At 47.7% G+C, this 19,775-nt stretch overlaps 1 protein-coding gene across 2 annotated transcripts in view; it reads right to left on the reverse strand.

Moving 5' to 3' along the window:
* The window catches only part of TGFBRAP1 (transforming growth factor beta receptor associated protein 1), a 44,379-nt gene extending 26,122 nt beyond the window's left edge, over nt 1-18,257 (reverse strand). The window contains exons 1-3 of one of the 2 annotated variants that reach the window (XM_082643171.1): nt 17,659-18,257; nt 11,722-11,886; nt 4,867-5,567 (exon numbers count right to left, since the gene is read on the reverse strand). In XM_082643171.1, the coding sequence (XP_082499297.1) occupies nt 4,867-5,567; nt 11,722-11,828 (808 nt within the window). In that variant the 5' untranslated portion in view covers nt 11,829-11,886; nt 17,659-18,257. The remainder of the gene's footprint in view (nt 1-4,866; nt 5,568-11,721; nt 11,887-17,658) is intronic. The other variant, XM_082643172.1, reaches the window with a different exon arrangement.
* Between the last annotated feature and the right edge of the window lie 1,518 nt (nt 18,258-19,775).

Genomic DNA, 19,775 nt, shown 5'->3' on the forward strand with positions numbered 1-19,775 from the left:
GGCGAGTCTGGGACCAAGCCGGGGTCAGGATGCAGGGCTGGCAGGGCATGGACCTCTGGGAGGGGCGCCTGGAGCTCCAGTGCATCCTCAGGGGTGAGGGCACCCTTCCTGCAGCAGGAGAGCCAGGGGAGGCCAGGCCATGGCGAGAGGAGGTTCCTCTGAGGCTGGTGAGGGCTCCTTACTTCTTTCCAGAGCAGACCAGGAGTCAAGGAGTTCGGTGGAAATGTGGAAAACCGCGGAAAGCTCAGCGCCAGCAGGTAAGAGGGGCGGACAGGGCAGTGGGTTCTGAGCCAGGGGTGGAGAGGGCACAAGAGTGAAGGCACGGACTTTGGCATCTCTGATACTGTACAGTCACAGAGAGGACATAACTAAGGTCTGAATTACCCCACGACTGCATCGTCAAAGTCTTCAAAGAGCGTGAAACGTGGAGGGAGAGAAACTTGAGGTGCAAAGCTTGAGCTTTGCAGGAGGAAATGAGGTTTGCACTCTCTAGAATTTTCCGAGCATTTAGAACCAGCCAGCAAGAGAGCCTGAAGGGAGGGAAAAGCACACCATCTGCACCCAGGCGTTTGGCAAATGTAACCTGGTGACGGGACAAGCATACAGCAACCCCAAGGAGCCTGTGAATTTCAGGTCAAATAACCATGTTCTGGATAGCACAGCTCTCATGGGAGCACGGACACCAAAACGCTGTCCAGCCTTGCCCTGGAATTAAATCAGGGTCGCCGCACTTACCCGCTAAGGCCGGGCATCATCCAATCAGGGACTGTGCAGCACAGAGGCCCAGACATGAATGTTCTTGCAATGAAAAAGGGCAGAAACCAGAGATCAAGAACAGAGGCTTCTACACAAAAAGAAAAGCAGAGGATTTCACTGGAATAAAAGAGCAGATCAGTAACTGGCAACCAGGGGTCCAGGTCAGGCGGAGTTAAGGTGCCACAGGTCCACTCAGGAACAGGGGCACCGTTGTGGACACACACCCACCGATTCTATGCTTGAAAGCAGGTGACACGCGCTATTGTTTCTATATTGTCAAAGGCGCACAAGTGCTGTCAACCTGCAAATGTACCGCGTTTGTAAATGGTACACCTTTAAAAACCATTGTTTTCCACTGGGTTATTTTTCCACTTAGATGGTTTCCACCCTCTAAATATCAGTGGACCCCCTTATCTGAGCTGGGAGGGGGAAGGGGGGCCATGAGGGGTACAGAATAGCTGAATTATCTGCATTTTTCAAGAAGCATTATCCAAGGATAGAGTTTAAAGTCACAATAATCAATTGTATTATGAAATTTTCAACAAAGCACTGCTTAAAATAGTACAATTTAAACTAAAGCAGGGAGTTCCCTGGTGGTCTCGTGGTTAGGATTCTGGGCTTTCACTGCTGGGGCCCAGGTTCAATCCCTGGTTGGGGAACTGAGATCCTACAGGCTGTGTGGCCCCACCAAAAAACCAAAAAAAACCAAAAACAAAAACTAAGGCAGGGGCTTCCCTGGTGGCACAGTGGTTGAGAGTCCGCCTGCTGATGCAGGGGACACGGGTTCATGCCCCGGTCCGGGAGGATCCCACATGCCACAGAGCGGCTGGGCCCACAAGCCATGGCTGCTGAGCCTGTGCGTCCGGAGCCTGTGCTCCGCAATGGGAGAGGCCGCAGCGGTGAGAGGCCCGCGTACCGCAAAAAAATGGGAAAAAGGAGAAAAAAAAAAAAAAAACTAAGGCAAAAAGTTAAGAGCAATTTCTCATGACAGGGGAGTGGGCACATGTGATCTTCAGGGGGTAAGGCAGTGGGCAAAATGAAAACATACAGCGCTCATATGTCTGATGGTGCGTATGCATTCATTATAGTAATTTGCTTGAACTTAATTTCTGAAGCCTTTTAATGATGGTGGTGATTTACTGTCTTGTACACAGAGCCTGCATATAGAGATGTATTACAGAGCTTACAGGGGAGCTCCAATTTGCTTATAATCACACCTATTACAAGCAGAACAACAATTAAGAAGGTTGGTTCATTTACCATGATGGCCAGGTAGTTGAGACAGATTAAGTTTGAGGAAAAATGAGGCCTGAACATGACTGACTACCATTTTTTTTCCCCTTCAATCTGAACACTAAAACGAACACTAAAACCAACACAAGGATACTGGAGTCAAATGTTTTCACAACAAAGCCTTTACAGCTAAGGCAGGCTCTGGCTCATCAATAAGCAATCGGACCGATGGAACAAAACAGGAAGCCCATTAGGCGAGGCCCAACGGGATAAGGAAACTGACTGTACCTGAGAGGCAGCCACCGCCACCAGCGAGGAAAGACAGACTCCTGAATCAGGTGTGGGGAGAACAGACAACCATACGGACAAAGATGAAATCGAATTCACTCTTCACTATAAGAAATGAAACCATAAAAGTACCAGCAAAAAATGTGGGTGAATCTGTCTACAACCTGGGAGAGGGAGAAACATCCCTAATGATTATGACTCAAAAAAGAAGCAATAAAGTACAAAGGTTAATACACTTGAGTATATAGAAACGTGTAAGAAACGCTTTTTCAGGGTAACAACTGGAGATATTTGAAACATGCCTCAGACAAGTTGGTATCTCAAATATATAACAAATGCTAAAGTAAACAGCTAGCGAGAAGGGATAATTCCCATCCAAAGAAAGGCAAATGGCTCTTAAATTCTTGAAAAATGTTCCGCCTTCCTCATAAAAGGAGAAATGTGATTAACACCACTGAGATACCATTCCTCATGTGCCAGACGGGCAAAAACACAAAAATCTGACAATATATGGACGCTGCTGGCAAAGCTGAGGGGAAACAGGCACCAGGGGAAGAAAAAATGGTACCTATCACCTTTGTCGGGGTGGGGAGGTGGCAGTGTCCCCCTCCAGATTCACATGCGTTTACATGTGGACTCAGCAACCCCATCTTTAGAAAGATTTCCCACAGACACACTGGAAAAATCCAAACAGATAAGCTCCTACTAACACCATGGACTGGAAAAAACCCAAATGTCCACCACCGGGGCCTGACTGATGCACGGTGGTCCCTCCACACAGGAGAGACAGCCTGCAACTCTGAAGGAGGGAGATATACATATCTACATATTCATTTATAATTTTTCTTTGAAAATGAAAGGACAAACACTAATAAAGGTTACCTCTGGGGGAAGGAGAGAGTATGAATGTACCTTGCTGTGTGGATCTGACGTGGAAACTTGTACATATTTACAGAAGAAAACAATAAGAGAAAGCAATTTCTAGAAATGGAAAGTGAAACGAAACACATCCATCTAACTGAATATCCCGTTGTTGGCAGAGCCACACAGATGGGAACGATTCCCAGTGACTTTAAATGCAGAAATGTGACCGCACGTTCCTAGTGGGTTACACGGCCCGTACCCTGAGGACAAAAAGAACTACAATCAAACGTTTTCTGGTGATTACATGGCGGGCGCAGTGGTGTCGATCCTGTCCTTCTGCTCTGTGTCCTGTGGGGCAGATCAAAGGAACAACCACGTCACGGTGGGAATTTACTAGGATTTGGGGGTGGGCGGGAGGAGACACAGGCATGCAGAAAGACGGGATCAGGGCCCGGTAGCCCCAAACTTGTTCCATCAATATGCTCTCATGATGGGTTTTATCTTTAAATAATGCATACTTCCCAGCTCTGTCCACCCAAGAGGCCTAGAAACAATGAACCCCAAGCACCTCTAGCACCCAGACTGTGGTCTCTAAGCATCAGGGGTCCTTGGAGAAATGGCGGAAACCAGATCTAGGGCAGGAAACGTACAGAGGGACCCCGGACACCTTGTCCCAGCAGAAGGCAAGGAAGATACCAAAGTTCCAGGGGCATGGGGAAGGGGCTTGCAGTCCACCTGAATAAACCACCCCCAAGGGCAGATGGACCGAAACACCACAAACATTTACATCCATGATTCATGGTGACACTTCACTTAGGGAAGACAGAAGGGTCATCTTTCCGAAAACCCCCTTCTCCTGCCTTTCTTATACGATGATCCTGGGGGCAAACCAAGTTAATGAGAAGCTTCTCGTGCAGAAGGTTCCAGTCGACAGGAAGGAGGAATGGACAGCAACAGAATGCTGCCCTTTGGCAGCCCCTTGTGACTTAAAGGATCCAGGCACTACTCATCCATAGCCATGGGCATCACAAAGTTATAGGAGGACAGGAAGACAAGTTAAAGACTATGGGTGTTAAGGGACACTCACTCGTCTCAGCACCTGCTTGTCCCAGACACACACACTACGAACCATCCACGACCATGACCGCAGATGACATTGCCAGCTCTGATTCTTAGGAGGCAGTGCAGAGAATGAGGAAGGCCACACCAAACAGCTAAAGCCCTTTTAAGGAGCTAGCTGCTAGACGCTTTTTGGTGGGACGAAACTGCAGTCAGTAAGAGAAAATCAGGGACATACCCTTGGAGCCTCCACCTCTGAAATCATCTGTTAAGTGAGCTCCCTCAGCTCCTTTCAGAATGGAGAATAAAAACAATCCGCTAGGGAACCCACCCACAGGAGAAAGTCTTATAGAGAAGTCTTACAGATTCTTCTTTGTGGACTTAGCCCCTTAGTGGAATTCTCTCCCCAGAGCCACCTTCAGGCTCTACTTTAGCACAAAGGAAATGTGATTCTAAGAGTGGTCTATTTTTGTTCCATTAAACCCACACTCACAAAACAATCTAATGGAAACTGTGCAAGCACTGGGCATGCAGTTCTGTTTGCACGTGTCTAGTTTTCAGAACCACAATCTCCCTCTCCGATCTCAGCGTGAATTCAAGGACGGAACGCAAGGAGACTGGGCAGAGGTCGGCAAGGTTAGCTGAGGCGCCTGGCATCCTGCTCACCCAATCCGCCGGGGCCTGCCAGGAGGAACTCTTGTCTCCCTATCCTCTTGACGATGGGCCGCTTCTCCTCGCTGCAGAAGGGAAACAGGTCCTGGGCGACGCCCGTGCTGTAGTTGAGGATGATGTACTGGGTGGTCAGGGCCAGGCACAGGAAGTGACCGTCCACCGCCACTGCCAGGGGCTGCTCCGGAGTGGACACCTCCCTGACGATCTGCACGCGGTCCTCGTACACCAGGAACACCTGGATGGTTCTGCGCTTGACAGAGATGATGCACACCTCCACGCAGAAGGGGTCTCCGCTCACCGGGTTCTCATTCAAGGCGAAGGCTGTGGCCCCCTTGATGCGGGCACCAGAGGGCACAGGCTCCAGGCTCAGCATGTGGACCAGGGTGATGGAGCCGTCACAGAGCACCAGCAGCCGGTGGAGGGCCGACGCCGCCCGCAGCTCATTCACCGGCTTCTTGAAACCCAGGTGTCTGTGCAGCTGCTTGGTGGCCGTGAACGTGGCCGATCCGCCGGGCACGGTCTTCTCCTCCAGCAGGAAGTGGTACACGAAGCAGTCGCTGGTGCCCACGTACAGGTTCCGGCCGCAGCACTCCACACACTCCAATGACACCCGTTCCCTGTCGCCCATCAGCTGATCCCGCTCAACGGCGGGGACCAGGGTGAAGGCCTTGGTGCTCATCATGTCTGCAGCTGATCTGCGGGAGAGGAAAAGAAAGGTAAGTTAGAGGAACGAGGACTAAGCAGAACCATTTCTGGTCACGATAAATATACGTTGATTGCCAGCTCTGATTTCAGTGAAAGGAAATCATTCGACACTATTGGAAAAAAGCGAAGGAAAGAAAAGATTTCCCACTTGGTCTCCTCCCACCAGGCAAACAGAGACCCTGGCAGGAGAGCACACGCGTGCTTCTAATGAAGTGCATGCCACCCTGCTCATTCTCAAAAGAGCTGAGGGCTTCCCTGGTGGCGCAGAGGTTGAGAGTCCGCCTGCCGATGCGGGGGACATGGGTTCGTGCCCCAGTCTGGGAGGATTCCACATGCCACGGAGCAGCTGGGCCCGTGAGCCATGGCTGCTGAGCCTGCACGTCCGGAGCCTGTGCTCCGCAACGGGAGAGGCCACAACAATGAGAGGCCCGCATACCGCAAAAAACAAACAAACAAACAAAACAAAAAAAGAGCTGAGATTTATAGGGAGTCTCCTTACACTGTCCCTGGGAAACACACCTGTGGGTAGAAGACAAGCACACCTGTTCACACAGACAACGCAACAAAAACACTTCAGAAAAAGGCAAAAGTGACCCTCACTGATGGTCCCCTGAGCCTCACCAGCCACTTGGCTTGGTGTCTAAGTGAATGGTGGGGAGCAACCTATATTGTGTGGTTAATTCCTGCCCCTCAGATCTCGTAGGAGATGCAGAGGCAGGAATCACACCCCAAATTCCCTTGCATTTTTCCCACTGAGGTACGCACGTTGCCCCAGCACCATATTTGGTTCCCAGAGGAAACTTGTTCACGTGGAGCAGTAAAGACGTGCCTCGGGACTTCCCTGGCGGTCCAGCGGTTAAGACTCCACGCTTCCACTGCAGGGGACATGGGTTCGATCCCTGGCTGGGGAACTAAGACCCCACATGCTACATGGCGTGGCCAAAAAGAAAAAAAGAAAAAAAAGAAAAGATGTGCTGCAAATCTCCAAGTCTTGCAGGTGGTGAGTTGAGGTGCTTAGTGGATTGGTGAGGTTACTGACAGGTCAGTTAATGGATTACTTCCACCAGAAGACAGACTGCCCCACACTCTAACCCTGGGCTTTCTACTTCTTCCTCCGGAAAGGACTCTGGTTTCACACTCCACAAAGTTAGAGGCAGCAGAAATGAGCAAGATGGCTTTTGCCTGATGTCTCCACTGTGGCCAGAAAGCAGACTCACGCCCAGTAGTCCCTGATAGCCTCAAGCAGGAGAGGGGGATTATGCGGCTCTAAAGAGAACTGCAGGGCCTGACAAAGTCAGAGGGAGGCTGGCTGGACTTCTTCTCACTTCCCGTATCCAAAAGCATTGCCTCATAAGAGACCAAACCCCTAATTCTTTGATGCGTTCCAGCAAAGGCTGGAAGTGAAAGACCTGTACAATGAAAGCTACAAGATGTTGATGAAAGAAACTGAAGAGGACACAAATGGAAGGATACCTACGGAATATGTTCATGGATTGGAAGAATTAACATTGTTAAAAGGTACTCACTACCCCAAACCATCTATAGATCCAATAAAATCCCTATCAAAATTCCAGTGGCATTTTTTACAGAAATAGAAAAAATAATCCTAAAATTTGTATGGAATCACAAAAGACCCAAATAGCCAAAGCAATCATGAAAAAGAAGAACACAACTGGAGGCATCAAACTTCCTGGTTTCAAGCTATACTACAAAGCTATAGTAATTAAAACAGTATGGTACTGGCATAAAAATAGACACACAGATCAATGAAACAGAATAGAGAGCCTAGAAATAATCCTCCACTTATACAATCACCTAATATTTGACAAGGGACCCAAGAATACTCAATGGGGAAAGGACAGTTTCTTCAACAAATGGTGCTGGAAAAACTGGATAACCACGTGCAGAAAAATGAAATTGGACACCGTCTCACATCACTCACAAAAATTAAATCAAAATGGATTAAAGATTTAAACATAAGACCTGATACCGTAAAACTGAAACAAAACATAGGGAAGAAGCTCCTTGACTTTGGACTGGCAATAATTTTTTGAATGTGACACCAAAAGCACAAGGAACACGAGCAAAAGTCAACCAGTGGGGCTACACCAAACTGAAAATCTTCTGCACATGAAAAGAAACAGTCAACACAATGAAAAGGCAACCTACAGAACGGGAGAAGATATTTGCAAACCATGTATCAGATCAGGGACTAATACCCCAAATATATAAAGAACTCATACAAATCAATAATAATAACAACAACAACAACCAAGCAATCCAATTAAAAATGTGCAGAGGAACTAAATAGACATTTTTTTCAAAGAAGGCATCCAAATGGCCAATAGGTACACTAAAAGGTGCTCAACAACACTAATTATCAGGGAAATGCAAATCGAAACCCCCATGAGATGTCACCTCACATGTGTTAGAATGGCTATGATCAAGAAGACAACGAGGATTGATGAGGATGTGCAGATAAGACAACACTTGTACACTGTCGGTGGAGAATTGGTGTAGCCCCTATGGAGAACACCGCGGAGGCTCCGCAAAAAATTAACAATAGAAATGCCATATGATCCAGCAATTCCATGTCTCAGTATATATCCAAAGGAAATGAAAAAAGAAGTTGGAAGAGATCTCTGCACTCCCATGTTTACTGCAGCACTATTCACAATACCCAAGATCTGGAAACCACCTAAGTGTCTGTCAATGGATGAATGGATAAAGAAGATGTGAGATATATGGACACACCACATACATACATATACGTCTATACAAGGGAGTATTATTCAGCCATGAGAAAAACAAAATACTGCCATTTACAACAGCATGCGTGGACCTTGAAGGCATTATGCTAAGTGAGATAAGGCAGAGAGACAAACACTGACTGATCTCACTTATATGTGGAGTCTAAAAAAGCTGAACTCCTGAAAACAGAGAGTAGAATGGTGGTTCCCAGGTGCTGGGGGCATGTTGGGGAGATTTTGTCTAAGGGTGCAAGTGTGTATCTAGTGCTAGATAAGTCCCGGAGAGCCAATTCACAGCACGAAGGTCAACAATAGTGTATTATGAACTCCAAAGTTGCTAAAACAGAATTCATGGAGGTAAGTGAAAGCTGACACTGAACATTCTGATACTTAAAAATGATTTATTCCTTTAAGCAGCAGGAAAATTTCCTCCATGATCTAGTCACATGATAAATTTATTTGGATAAAATAATGAATCACAGAAAGATAAACTTTAGGCTGTACCTCCCTATATTAAGTCCAACTTACTCGGGTCTGAATTCAGAGAAGTTTTAACATGGTGATAAGATTAAAAATTTCTCTAAAGTGTACAATTCATACTTTATCGTGTGATCGCAAACTGATCTGATATTTAAACTAACTTTTTCTTGGAACTGCACCTTAAAAGCATGGCTGTAATTTACAAGATCAATATTTCAGTTTTCTCAAAATTGCAAAATATATACCTAGAGAAAAAAAAAGGAAAAATATTAATACATGCATATGGACAATAAAAAAAAGATAACATTACATATGCAACAAGCACCTGTATGTGTGCAAAAAAAGTTACAAGACACTGTGCCTTTCCCAAGAGTCTCCCAATCTCATTAAGGACATAATAGAAAACTACACAAGTAACGGTATAAAGCACCATGTGCTAAGGGTCAAAATTTAAATATTAGTGATTACTTTCCACCAAATTAAGAATATACACACCACCACTAGTGATAATCAGAATCTGAGTGTCTTTGAAAATGTTAATGTAAAAATACTAGTTTTCTTCTACAGATGTACACAGTATCTTTTAGTTACACCTGAAGCCACTGTCAAAAGAACCTGTTGGGTTGGCAACTTCCTAGGTCCCTAAAGGTTTCCTAGGAAACCTCAGTTCAATAAGTCCCTTCTTGCCGCTACACAGAGAGCTGGGCAGCAGACTCTGAGATTACCCATAGCTTCAAAAATGTTTTTCTGTGTTCTTTACTTGAAGAACTGTTACAACAGCCGTATAGGCTTCTAGAGGCCCTACTTCTCTTCGTAGCACTTGGCCGAGCCTGGGAGAGCTGATGCGTTTACACAATGTGAGACCTCGAGCTATACTCTGATTTCACAGACACTGTCCCATAAAATAAGCACCAGGTCCAGATGGATCTCCTAACAGTTCTACCAGACCTTTGGCAATCACATAATTCCAACTTTACACAATACATTTTCCTGAGAATGAAAAAGAAGAAGGAACGTATCTTACTTCATTTTATAAAGCCAGTGTAAAGTATAACTTTGATATCCAAACCAGATAAGGATATAGGAAAAAGGAAAATCATAGATCAGTCTTATAAATAACATGCAAAAGTATTAAATGTTAGCACACTGAGTCAAGCAATACACATATGTGTGTGTGTGTGTGTGTGTGTATGAACACAATATGAATAAGTTGGCATGCAATATTGGTTTAAGGTAATAAAATCTGCCAGGTTAACTGAGCACATTTAAAGATTAAAAGAGAAAACACATAAAAGAAGGAACAAGACCCTTATCATCTCTTGTGGGTTGAATTATATCTCCCCAAATATGTTAAAAAGTCCTAACTCCCGGGCTTCCCTGGTGGCACAGTGGTTGAGAGTCTGCCTGTCGATGCAGGGAACACGGGTTCGTGCCCCGGTCCGGGAAGATCCCACATGCCGCGGAGCGGCTAGGCCTGTGAGCCATGGCCACTGGGCCTGCGCATCGGAGCCTGTGCTCCACAACGGGAGAGGCCACAACAGTGAGAGGCCCACGTACCACAAAAAAAAAAAAAAAAAAAAAAAAAAGAGACTGACAACACTAAATGTTAATGAGGATAAAGGACAACTAGAAACCTCATACTTTGCTGGAAGGAGGATATGATGCTGTTGCCTTGGAAGTCTGGTGGTCTTTCACAAAGTTAAACATGCATGTATCCTGTCACCCCTCAGTTCCGCTCTTAAATGTTTCCATTTCTCCGGAGTACATGCCAACACCCACAATAAGACTTGTACAAGAATGTGCATAGCAGCCTTATTCATAATAGCCCAAAACAGGAAACAGCTCAGTTTTACCCATTTGTACCCATACGTGGAGTATTCACAAAGCAGAATACAACTTGGAAATAAAAAGGATAAACCACGGCTAAAGCCAACAGCATGGATGAATCTCAAAAACACGGAATGAAAGAAACCATACACATATATGTGTCTGCATGTATATGAAGTTCAAAAGCAGGCAACACTCATCTATAGTGATAGAAATCAGAACGGTGGTTACTTTGGAAAGAAAGGGGTGACATACGGGAACTTTCTGGGGTGACACAAATATCCTGCATCTTGTTTGAGGTATTGGTTGCACAGGTGTATGGGCTTGTCAAAATTCACTCAACTGTGCACTTAGGTTCGGTGTATTTTACTGTACGCAAATTCTGCTTCCATGAAAAGCAAACTTGCCCCTAAAAGACCCAGAGAAAAAAATGCAATTCCAATAAAATTGTAACAGGTGTATATGTGTGTATCTGTGTGTGTGTGTATAACTCAACAAGAAGACTATAAAATTCATATGCAGAGAAGGACCAAAAAAAGCAAGACACTTCTGAAAAAGGTAAGGTAAGGGGACTTGACAACAGATAAGATGAAATATAAAGTGATGGCTATTAGGATAATGTGGTGCTGGTACAGGACGAACCCAAGAGAACATACCCGAGGGCTCAGAAACAGACCATGCATATACGGAACCTAGAAATATGACAGAGGTGCTACTGTATATCACAGGGTGTATACAGAGCACATACATGCTCAATAAACAGTGCTGGGCAACTGGATATCCACACAGAAGAAAAAAGATAAACTAGAGTCCTACATTATACCATACATCAGAATTATTCCAGATGGATGAAGATTCTTAAGTTTGGAAGGCATAACTTTAAAACTTTGAGAAGAAAATAGGGGAAAATATGTTAATGACCTTAAGGTAGGGAAGAACTTCTAAAATAAGATAAAAAAGCAAAGCCCTAGGGAGAAAGATAAATTTATTCACATTAAAATGTAAAACCGACGTTCTTCAAGAGATACCATCAAGAAAGGGAAAAGTTAAGATGAAGAAACATGAGGATGGGGGAGAAGACGCTGACCTCACACGTCTGACAAAAACACGCCCGGATGGTCCAGAGAACTCGCACAGGAAGAAAATAACACGAATCTCACAGAAGAACGGGCAAAAGGTGATCCGGCTTCTCATAGAAGCGGAGACGTGAATGGCCAGCAGCCGTGGAGGAGTGATCAACGTGCAGAACCACCTGGAATTGCAAATTGCAGCTACAAGGAGACTTCGCTGCATACGCATCAAGCGGACAACACCTCTGAAGTCCTATGACTTTGGGGATTTGCAAGAACCTGGAGCAATGGAAATGCTCCACGCTGCGGATAAAAGTCACAGCAGAAAGAATAAACATGGAATAAAAGCAATGTTTGAAGTAGAAAGATTATCTAGACGCAGAAGGACACTTGTAGACCCAAGGTTACAAGATTAAACAAAGAAAAAATATATATATACATATAGACTCCCGATCTGAGCCAGAAATAAATATATCCTGCTAAAAGAATGCTATGACAAAGTGCTGTTTATTAAGATGGGATCCTCGCCAACAATTACTTTTCTTGAACCAAAGGACACTGTTACCTCCTGTCACAGAACATTCACATAATATGAGAACAGCCTTAAGATGGGCATGGCACCCTGTGTGTCTGCAAAGAATCACACATTTGAGGATTACATCGACACTTTAAAATAAAACAAACTCTATAGAGCCCTACGCAGCATATGTGCATCAGAGATGTATCACTTTAGAGGTAAAAACCCATCAATGGGTATCACAGCCCTATCACAGGAGGTGCTTCCCTATGGACCAGCTAAAGATTAATTCTTACCTACCTTTTAAAAAGGACATTTTACCTAAAGGCAGATTTGCTATTGTCCCGTTTTACATTTTTTTTTAAATTTTCTGATAGTCCTTTATAAGTGAATAGAGATCAAACGGTCATTCTAATGTTTAGACCAGAGCCAGGCCTGATTCTAAGCCAACACAGGAAGATGGACAGGACCATGGACCTCACATCTCAAACATCACATCATCACCCCCTTTAAAGCGCTTCGGAAAGTGTGCGTGCCTAAAAGATAAACTCCAAACTGATCACAAGATGCGAAACCCTTAAAAATGTAAACTTGGCCAACCTTTCCTCTTACTTATAAAGAGAAGTTACAGTCATTAACCTATTCATATTATTCCACATCAGTCACTTGTTTTATAAGCTACATTCAGTTCTGAATCCTTGAATTCCTCAGGCACTCGAGCTGGAAAGCCATGTCTATGTCTGCAAGCATGTGAGGTTCTCTACAAACCCACCAGTTGTCAAAAGGGATCGGGGGCAAAAACCACTCCCTGGGCACCGTTTCAAGGGATGGAAACCATTCATCAGAAAATAGATTTCATTGATGGTCCAGTAGTTAAGACTCCACGCTTCCACCGCAGGGGGCACGGGTTTGATCTCTGGTTGGGGAACTAAGATCCTGCATGCCACAGGGTGCGGCCAAGAAATTGAAAAAGAAAGAAAGACCCTGACTGGGGGTCAGAGTCTCAGAAGTGGGCCCAGGGAGCATGGCAGAGACCCTCGGAGAGCCCGCCACTGGTCAGAGAAGTTCAGGCGTTAGATGTAAGAGAGCTTGCATTCCTTGAATCTGCCTGTCATTTACAGTATTTCTACAAATGCAACTTTAAAAAAAATTTTATTTTGCCCTTTTAACAACAGACTTTCATAGAAAAAAGTCTCGTAAGAAGTTTCTCGATTAACCTGGGTAAACACATTTATAAAGACCTGAGATACCAATACTCTAGAAGGGGGAAATCTTTGGGAAAACTGAAAATAGCAGTTCTACTGAAATCAGGTCTGAAAATATCAAACCTACAAGGGAATTAGAGTTGTCACACATTCTCACGTTCCAGGAAAGGGCCGGGGGGAGATACACAGCCTCCCAAGTTTCACCGGCTGTTTTCAACCCCACGTCAACAGGTTATCACGTTGGTCCCATAAGATTAGGAGAGACAGCTGAGGCCCAGAGGATGGAGCTGAGTGGAGGGGCCGGAAAGCAGGTCTTACGACACTGCAGGTCACCTGGCCTCTCTCCCATGGAGGCTAAGAAGGAAGCTCGGGGCCAGTTTCTCGTGGACCCAGGAAGAAGACTGAGCAGACACTGGACCAGGGGAGCCGGGAAAGTCTGGGATGGACTCAGGTGGACAGAGGGTGTATTCCTAGCAAGTCACTTAAAGCCTCTGGGCCTGTCCCCTCCTTGAATCTGGGTGGATGACACGCTCCCTCTGGGCTATTCTCTGGCTCCTGTGGAGGACAGGGTAGTGATAACAGTATCCTAGGGAAGCCACAATCCCTGGGATGCTCCTCACGTGCCAGGCTCTGGATCAAGTGGGCTCTTCCAGCTCACCGCAGTGGCCGACCAGGCCAGCACTCTCATCACTCCACTCCTCAGGGGGAGATGGAGCTCTCACAGGCTGAAGGACCACGGGGAGCGGGCCCCTAACCACTGCGCAACACTGCCCACCCCGGGGGCAAGGCCGCTCTGAGTCTGGATGAAGGATGAGCACCAACTGATTGCGGCCCTGGGCCCCGGGTTTGGACGGATGCTTCGCTCCGAGAGGCGGGTGTCACTGCGGACACAGAGGCTACACAGCCGCAGGTGAAGAAACTGGGACTTCACCGCCGTTTCTGTTTCTGACTCCAAGGCCATGTTCTTCCTACTGCGTTGACCAAAGGGGGCGAGTGTGACTTCGGATCCCCAAAAAGAACTCAGACAACCCCAGACACGGGGGGCACCACGGTGTGAGGCCCACAGGTGGGGTCCTCCTGCGGCTCCTCCCGGGGGACCCTCAGCAGTAGGTCCTCGCTTTCCATCCCGAGGCTAGAAGAGGGCCCCCAGGACCTGCCTCACCCTCCCTTCTTACGTTTCTCTGTGGCCAAACGCCTCGCCCCCTCCCCACGCCCCCTAAACAACCTGTGTCACAAATAAACGCTTCTTCCCAAATGGAGTGCAGTCAGCACTGCCTTGCTCAACCTCAGATACAGAGTGACACGCGGACACGTTTCTCCGCTAACCCGGTAATCTTATCTACACGGGACACACGTTTCTGTGGCGTCAGTTGTTCTGAGGGACTGCAGCCCATGCTGCCCCTGTGCTTCTCTCAGCTCTCACAGCCGGCTGCTCAGTGACCGGGTCCTGAAATCTGCCAGGAATCGACAACACATTTACTGACCTGCACCAAAGACCACTTTCCCCCCTTTTGAAAATCAGGATACCACTGGATGACCATTTAATGTTCTCTTTTGCACTCATGTGACAGAGATATTATAAGGCTAGTTACATCAAGATAAACCTGTTTCAATGACCTGAAAGAGTATCTTAAAACAGAAGAAGAAAAAAATACAGCTAAGGCCGAACAACTAACTTGTCATCTTGATCGTTTCCCAGTACGTACCTATATGTAACTGTTCATAGTTGGGACCCTTTTCCTGGGCAATACTAATCAGAATTATTTAAATACATATATATGTAAATATACACACGCAAGTGTATGTACACATACATATATACACATACCACATATATGCATTTGTGTGTCTCTGTGTCTATATATCATATGCGTCCTGGAACAGCAACATCAGCAGTTATAACTGAAGCAGGGATTGGGGAACGGCAGGGCAGGGGAGGTGGATAAGGAACAGAGGAAGAGTGTGGATCTCCAGGGCATTTCCTTTGTAACATCGTCCTCAATACTGGACCTTCAAACCATCATAAGAATTACTGAGGGCCTACTGGATGCTAGGCAATGGTCCTCTTTCACATGTTATTTTCCCTGAATCTTTAATTTACCCAACAGCAGCTACTTGACTATCAAAAGATCTTGATCTCAAATCATCTGCACGATTTCACAACATGCTCAATGACTACTCCTGCCTTTCTGCATGGAACACTCCAGCTCACTCGGGGTAGCCCCAAACTAACTTGTTACTTCTACGTTCATTTTGTAGGACGGTATTGTTTAAGAAAGAAAAACGGGTCAGGTTTGCCACAGAGGAGATGAGTTATAAAGTACAGGCCAAACTGTTGGGCGGTATACAAACACCTGGCTGCCACAATGATTAATGTATTTCTAATGAGAACTGAGACCAAGATGAAGATGCTTAACTCATTAAGTCAAATTTCCTCGAGTTTTTTTAAAGGATCACAATATTTTAATATTAGCGTGAAGGAAAAAACCATAATAACTACTTTTTTTTATGAACAGAAATGCTAGCTGCAAATCAGGCCTGGAAATTTCACGTTTTTTAAACAGTGAGCTCTGTGCTTTTAAAACTTGTCAACTGGAGCTGCCTGAGGGAAGAACAGGCTCCTGACGAAAATCCCTGTCAGTGGAGGGTTAGGCAGAGGCTGGAGTGTCCTGGGAGCCCGCAGTGGACGGCAAGTTGCCTCCACCTGTAGGACCCAAGGACTGCTGTTCACTGTCTGAGTGGAAGAGAAAAGGCAGAGGACGTACCTGAAGGCGAGGGCTAGCACCACACCTGTCCCCCGTGTCTTTGTAAAATGTGCACAGCAAACTGGAGTTCGGAGCCCCCGGGGAGTCTCGTCCCAGAAGAGAGCCCTCACTGGGTTAACAGCTACTCAGAGCCAACACCATGGACTTCAGAGCTGAGAAGCTACCACCCCACATCCTAATTTCCACCTAGTAACAATAATTCGTCGAGCACCTACTAAGTGCCAGGCTCTGTGCCCAATGCACATTTTCTTCCTGGAATGCATGTATCTTTTCTCATATTCCCCCTATTTTGATTGAAGAAATCGAGGCTCAGAACGTCCAGTGAATGCCCTGGGCTCCCAGTTACGAAGTGGCAGAGTCAGGGTTTGAACCTGCAGCTCCACGCCCACCACCGCCATGGAGCAGCACTGCCCCTTTTCACAAAGGAACGGGGCCTGCGAAGGCTAGTGGCAGACGGCCTCTGGGGCCACACACCAAAGAGGCCGCTTCAGTGACCACTGAGGCTGTGTGGCTGTCAGAAATGGAAGGAAAAAGAAAAGGAAGCAGCTGGCCAGATGTTCCTTCCTATCTGACCATAGGGCTGGAGTTTCCGGCTGACCAACAGAGAAGCGCGGCCAGAGGAGGGGTAGTGGGCTCGGGGGGCGCTTCCAGCCGTGAACTCTGGGCCAGGGTCTGCCAGCTCACACCGCAGCGGACCCTCCTCACACATTCTCCCCGGGATCTTCACCTGCCACCACTGTCCCCGCGGCTGCCTGCCCTCCCCAAGCGCTTCCTCAAGGATGGAACCCTGATCCGACAGGTTGGGACCCCAGCACCCAGTACAGTCCGTGTGCATTAAGAGGCGCTGTGTGAACCCCCATTTCCAGCGGCCAGGTAGGGCCTGGAGGGTGATGGTCACCCAGCAGCCCGTGGCGGAAGCAATGGCAGGTGCGGGCAACTGCAGGCGGGAGCTTGTGTCTTGAAAGCCATCCCTTAAAACACAGGAGGCGAGAAGCGGAGAACTCAACTTCCTTCCAGCCGCACCTCCGTCCCAGGGGAGAACAGGGGCGAGGTCTCTCCTCCTCCCATCGCACCCCTGCCCCGTCTCCCAGTACAGGCCAAACAGGCCCGAATGTGGCCCGGAATCTGCACTCTCAAACCCCACGAGCTCCAGGAAACGTCAAGCACAGCGACAAAACCATCGCACGCACGGGCGGAGGGGAGACGGGCGAGGGGCACGGGGTGTCGTCCCGCCGGGCTCCTCCCTCCAGAACAGCGAAAGCCCACCCAAACCCGGACCAAGTCTCGGGTCTTCCCTGCCCCGAAAGCGCGCAGCCGCACAGCCGCCCCCTCCCGGCGCCGCACGCCCGCCACCCGCGCACCTGCCTGCGCGCACCTGTCCGCGCACCTGCCCGCAGGCCGCCGCCCCGCAGCCCCTACCGACCCCGGCCCCACCCTCCCCGCGCTCCCTGCCCGCCCCGCGCTCACCGGCCCGCGCTCCGGCCGCTCCGGGCCCCGCGCCCCGGGCCGCGCGCTCCTGGGCCCCGGCCCCGGCTCCAGCCCGGCCCCGCCGCTTCCCGTCACGTGGACGGCCGAGGGCGGGAGCGCCAGGCCCCGTCCGGCCTGCGGCCTCGCGTCGCCTGCAGACCCCGCCCCAGGCCGGGCTACGGGGACGGGGGCGCCCCTCCGGTCTCAGGTGCCGCGGGTCTGCAGGGTTCCCGGCGCGCCTGCCTCGGGGATCCGGGGGGAGACGCGCCGATCCCCGCGGGCGCTCGAGCGGAGCCTACCGGGCGCAGGGCGGGGTCGGTAACGCGGCGAGGCTGCCGCTGTCGGGGCCGCGCTTTCTCCTCCCCCGCGGCCTGCCGGACTCGCTCTCCCTTCTAGCACCGCGACGGCGCTGGGCAGTGCACCTGCTGAAGGAATGAATGAATCCATCCACCCATCCATCACTCCTGGGAAAGGCTGGACGGCGCTGCCACCTGACGAAGTCGGGCTGTAGGAGTGGACGGCTGCTGGTGGCCCCGCTGGAACCGAAATGTAGTGCTGGGCATGAGCCGCCCGCCTCCGGCCCACCGCTGGCCCCGAGCCCCAGGGGCAGTGTATTCCAAGGTGTCCTTATTGAAGCAGGGAGTCCTGGGACTATTTTACCCACTCTTTAAGGAAAGCTCATCAATAGCTATTCCTTTGGGTCAAGCCACAGTGAAGACTCCTAGGTTACGAACAATCCATGCGCCTCTCTTCAATATATAGTCAAAATCCAGTTTCACGATGGAAAACTTAGAAAACTCCCTCCAGAGCTGTCAGTGCTCACTTATCAGCATAAATTATAAAAAGCCCAATTTTCTCAATGATTGTCCCTGACTTTAGAGGTCCCCTGTGACCTCAGCTTTCCTCCAGCCCCTGGGGATTACAGAATAAAAACGTCCTCCAGAGCCAGGAGTCATACCAGATTCTACTCTGTGGACTTCTGCCTCAAATGGAGAAAAACAAATGACCCCCCCCAAAAAAAAGTTAAATGAAGGAAATAAAGAACCATCAGGAATTAATTTTCTATGGTCTTTTACACCCTTCCCTTCTGAGTTCATGGCCACACACGTGCCCCAGCCCCAGACAGTGCTTCAGCCCTGACCCAATGGATCCAGTGTCACTGGCCCAGCCTACAGGTGGGGAAGAGGTTTCCCAGAGTGTACAGCTATGTGTGCTTCAAGGACAAGTGGCAATGAACGGACTCCCGGGTCTAGTGCAGCCAGGGAGCTGGAGAACACCAGAGTAAACACAGCCATCTCCTCATTTTGCCCAGGCTTGTGGAGAATATGTGACTGGTCATCAGCTCATCACTGGCCCAGCAGGGGCTTGAATCCACTCTGCGCTTTTTCATTTCAGCGCTCTACCATGGCCTGGCGTGAGATTAGGTGCAGAGGTGACACCTACTGACTGCCAGCTGGACATTGGGTTAAGGGGCTTACTGCAGTGATCTCATCTAAGCCTCGCCATATCCTTAGGAAGTAGGCACTATTGATTTCTGCATTGTACACGTGAATTCACAGACGCAAAGAGAAGTGAAAGGCTTCTCCCAAATTCCATGGAAGAAAATAGCAAGGATAAGAACCCAGAACTCAATAACACCATAACATTTTTATACATAAAATTAAGTTTTGTTGGTTGAATGGTTTATGGAATATTTGTGTTCTGCTTTAAATAATCTAGGAGTGCAAACGTGTTAACGAAAAAGGGGAGTAAAAGGAGGTAATTCAGAAATAATTATTTCCTGTTTGAAAGGATTTGCCGTAAGATTCTTAAAATGGCAAACTCCACATGTGCTCATTATTCCATCTAGAAACATTTGTTCTTCCTGAACTTTCTGAGAAGTCTATTCCACATATGTCCGGCAGCTGTATGTAAGTAACTATTCCATAAATGTGCAAAGATCTGCATCAGGCTAATTCAATATTTCTCATGTTGTTTTGATTGGTCATATTTATGAATTATCAAAGTCATATTTTCAAAGGAATTATTAATTAATTTCATTTATTATATTTATTAAATATCCCTTGGGCCCATACTACACGTTAGAGTATTTTATAGAGTTTGAAAAAAATGGTCTA

The sequence above is a fragment of the Mesoplodon mirus genome (assembly GCF_964341445.2).
Source record: "Mesoplodon mirus genome assembly, chromosome: 14".
In the NCBI taxonomy this organism is placed as follows: Eukaryota; Metazoa; Chordata; class Mammalia; order Artiodactyla; family Ziphiidae; genus Mesoplodon; species Mesoplodon mirus.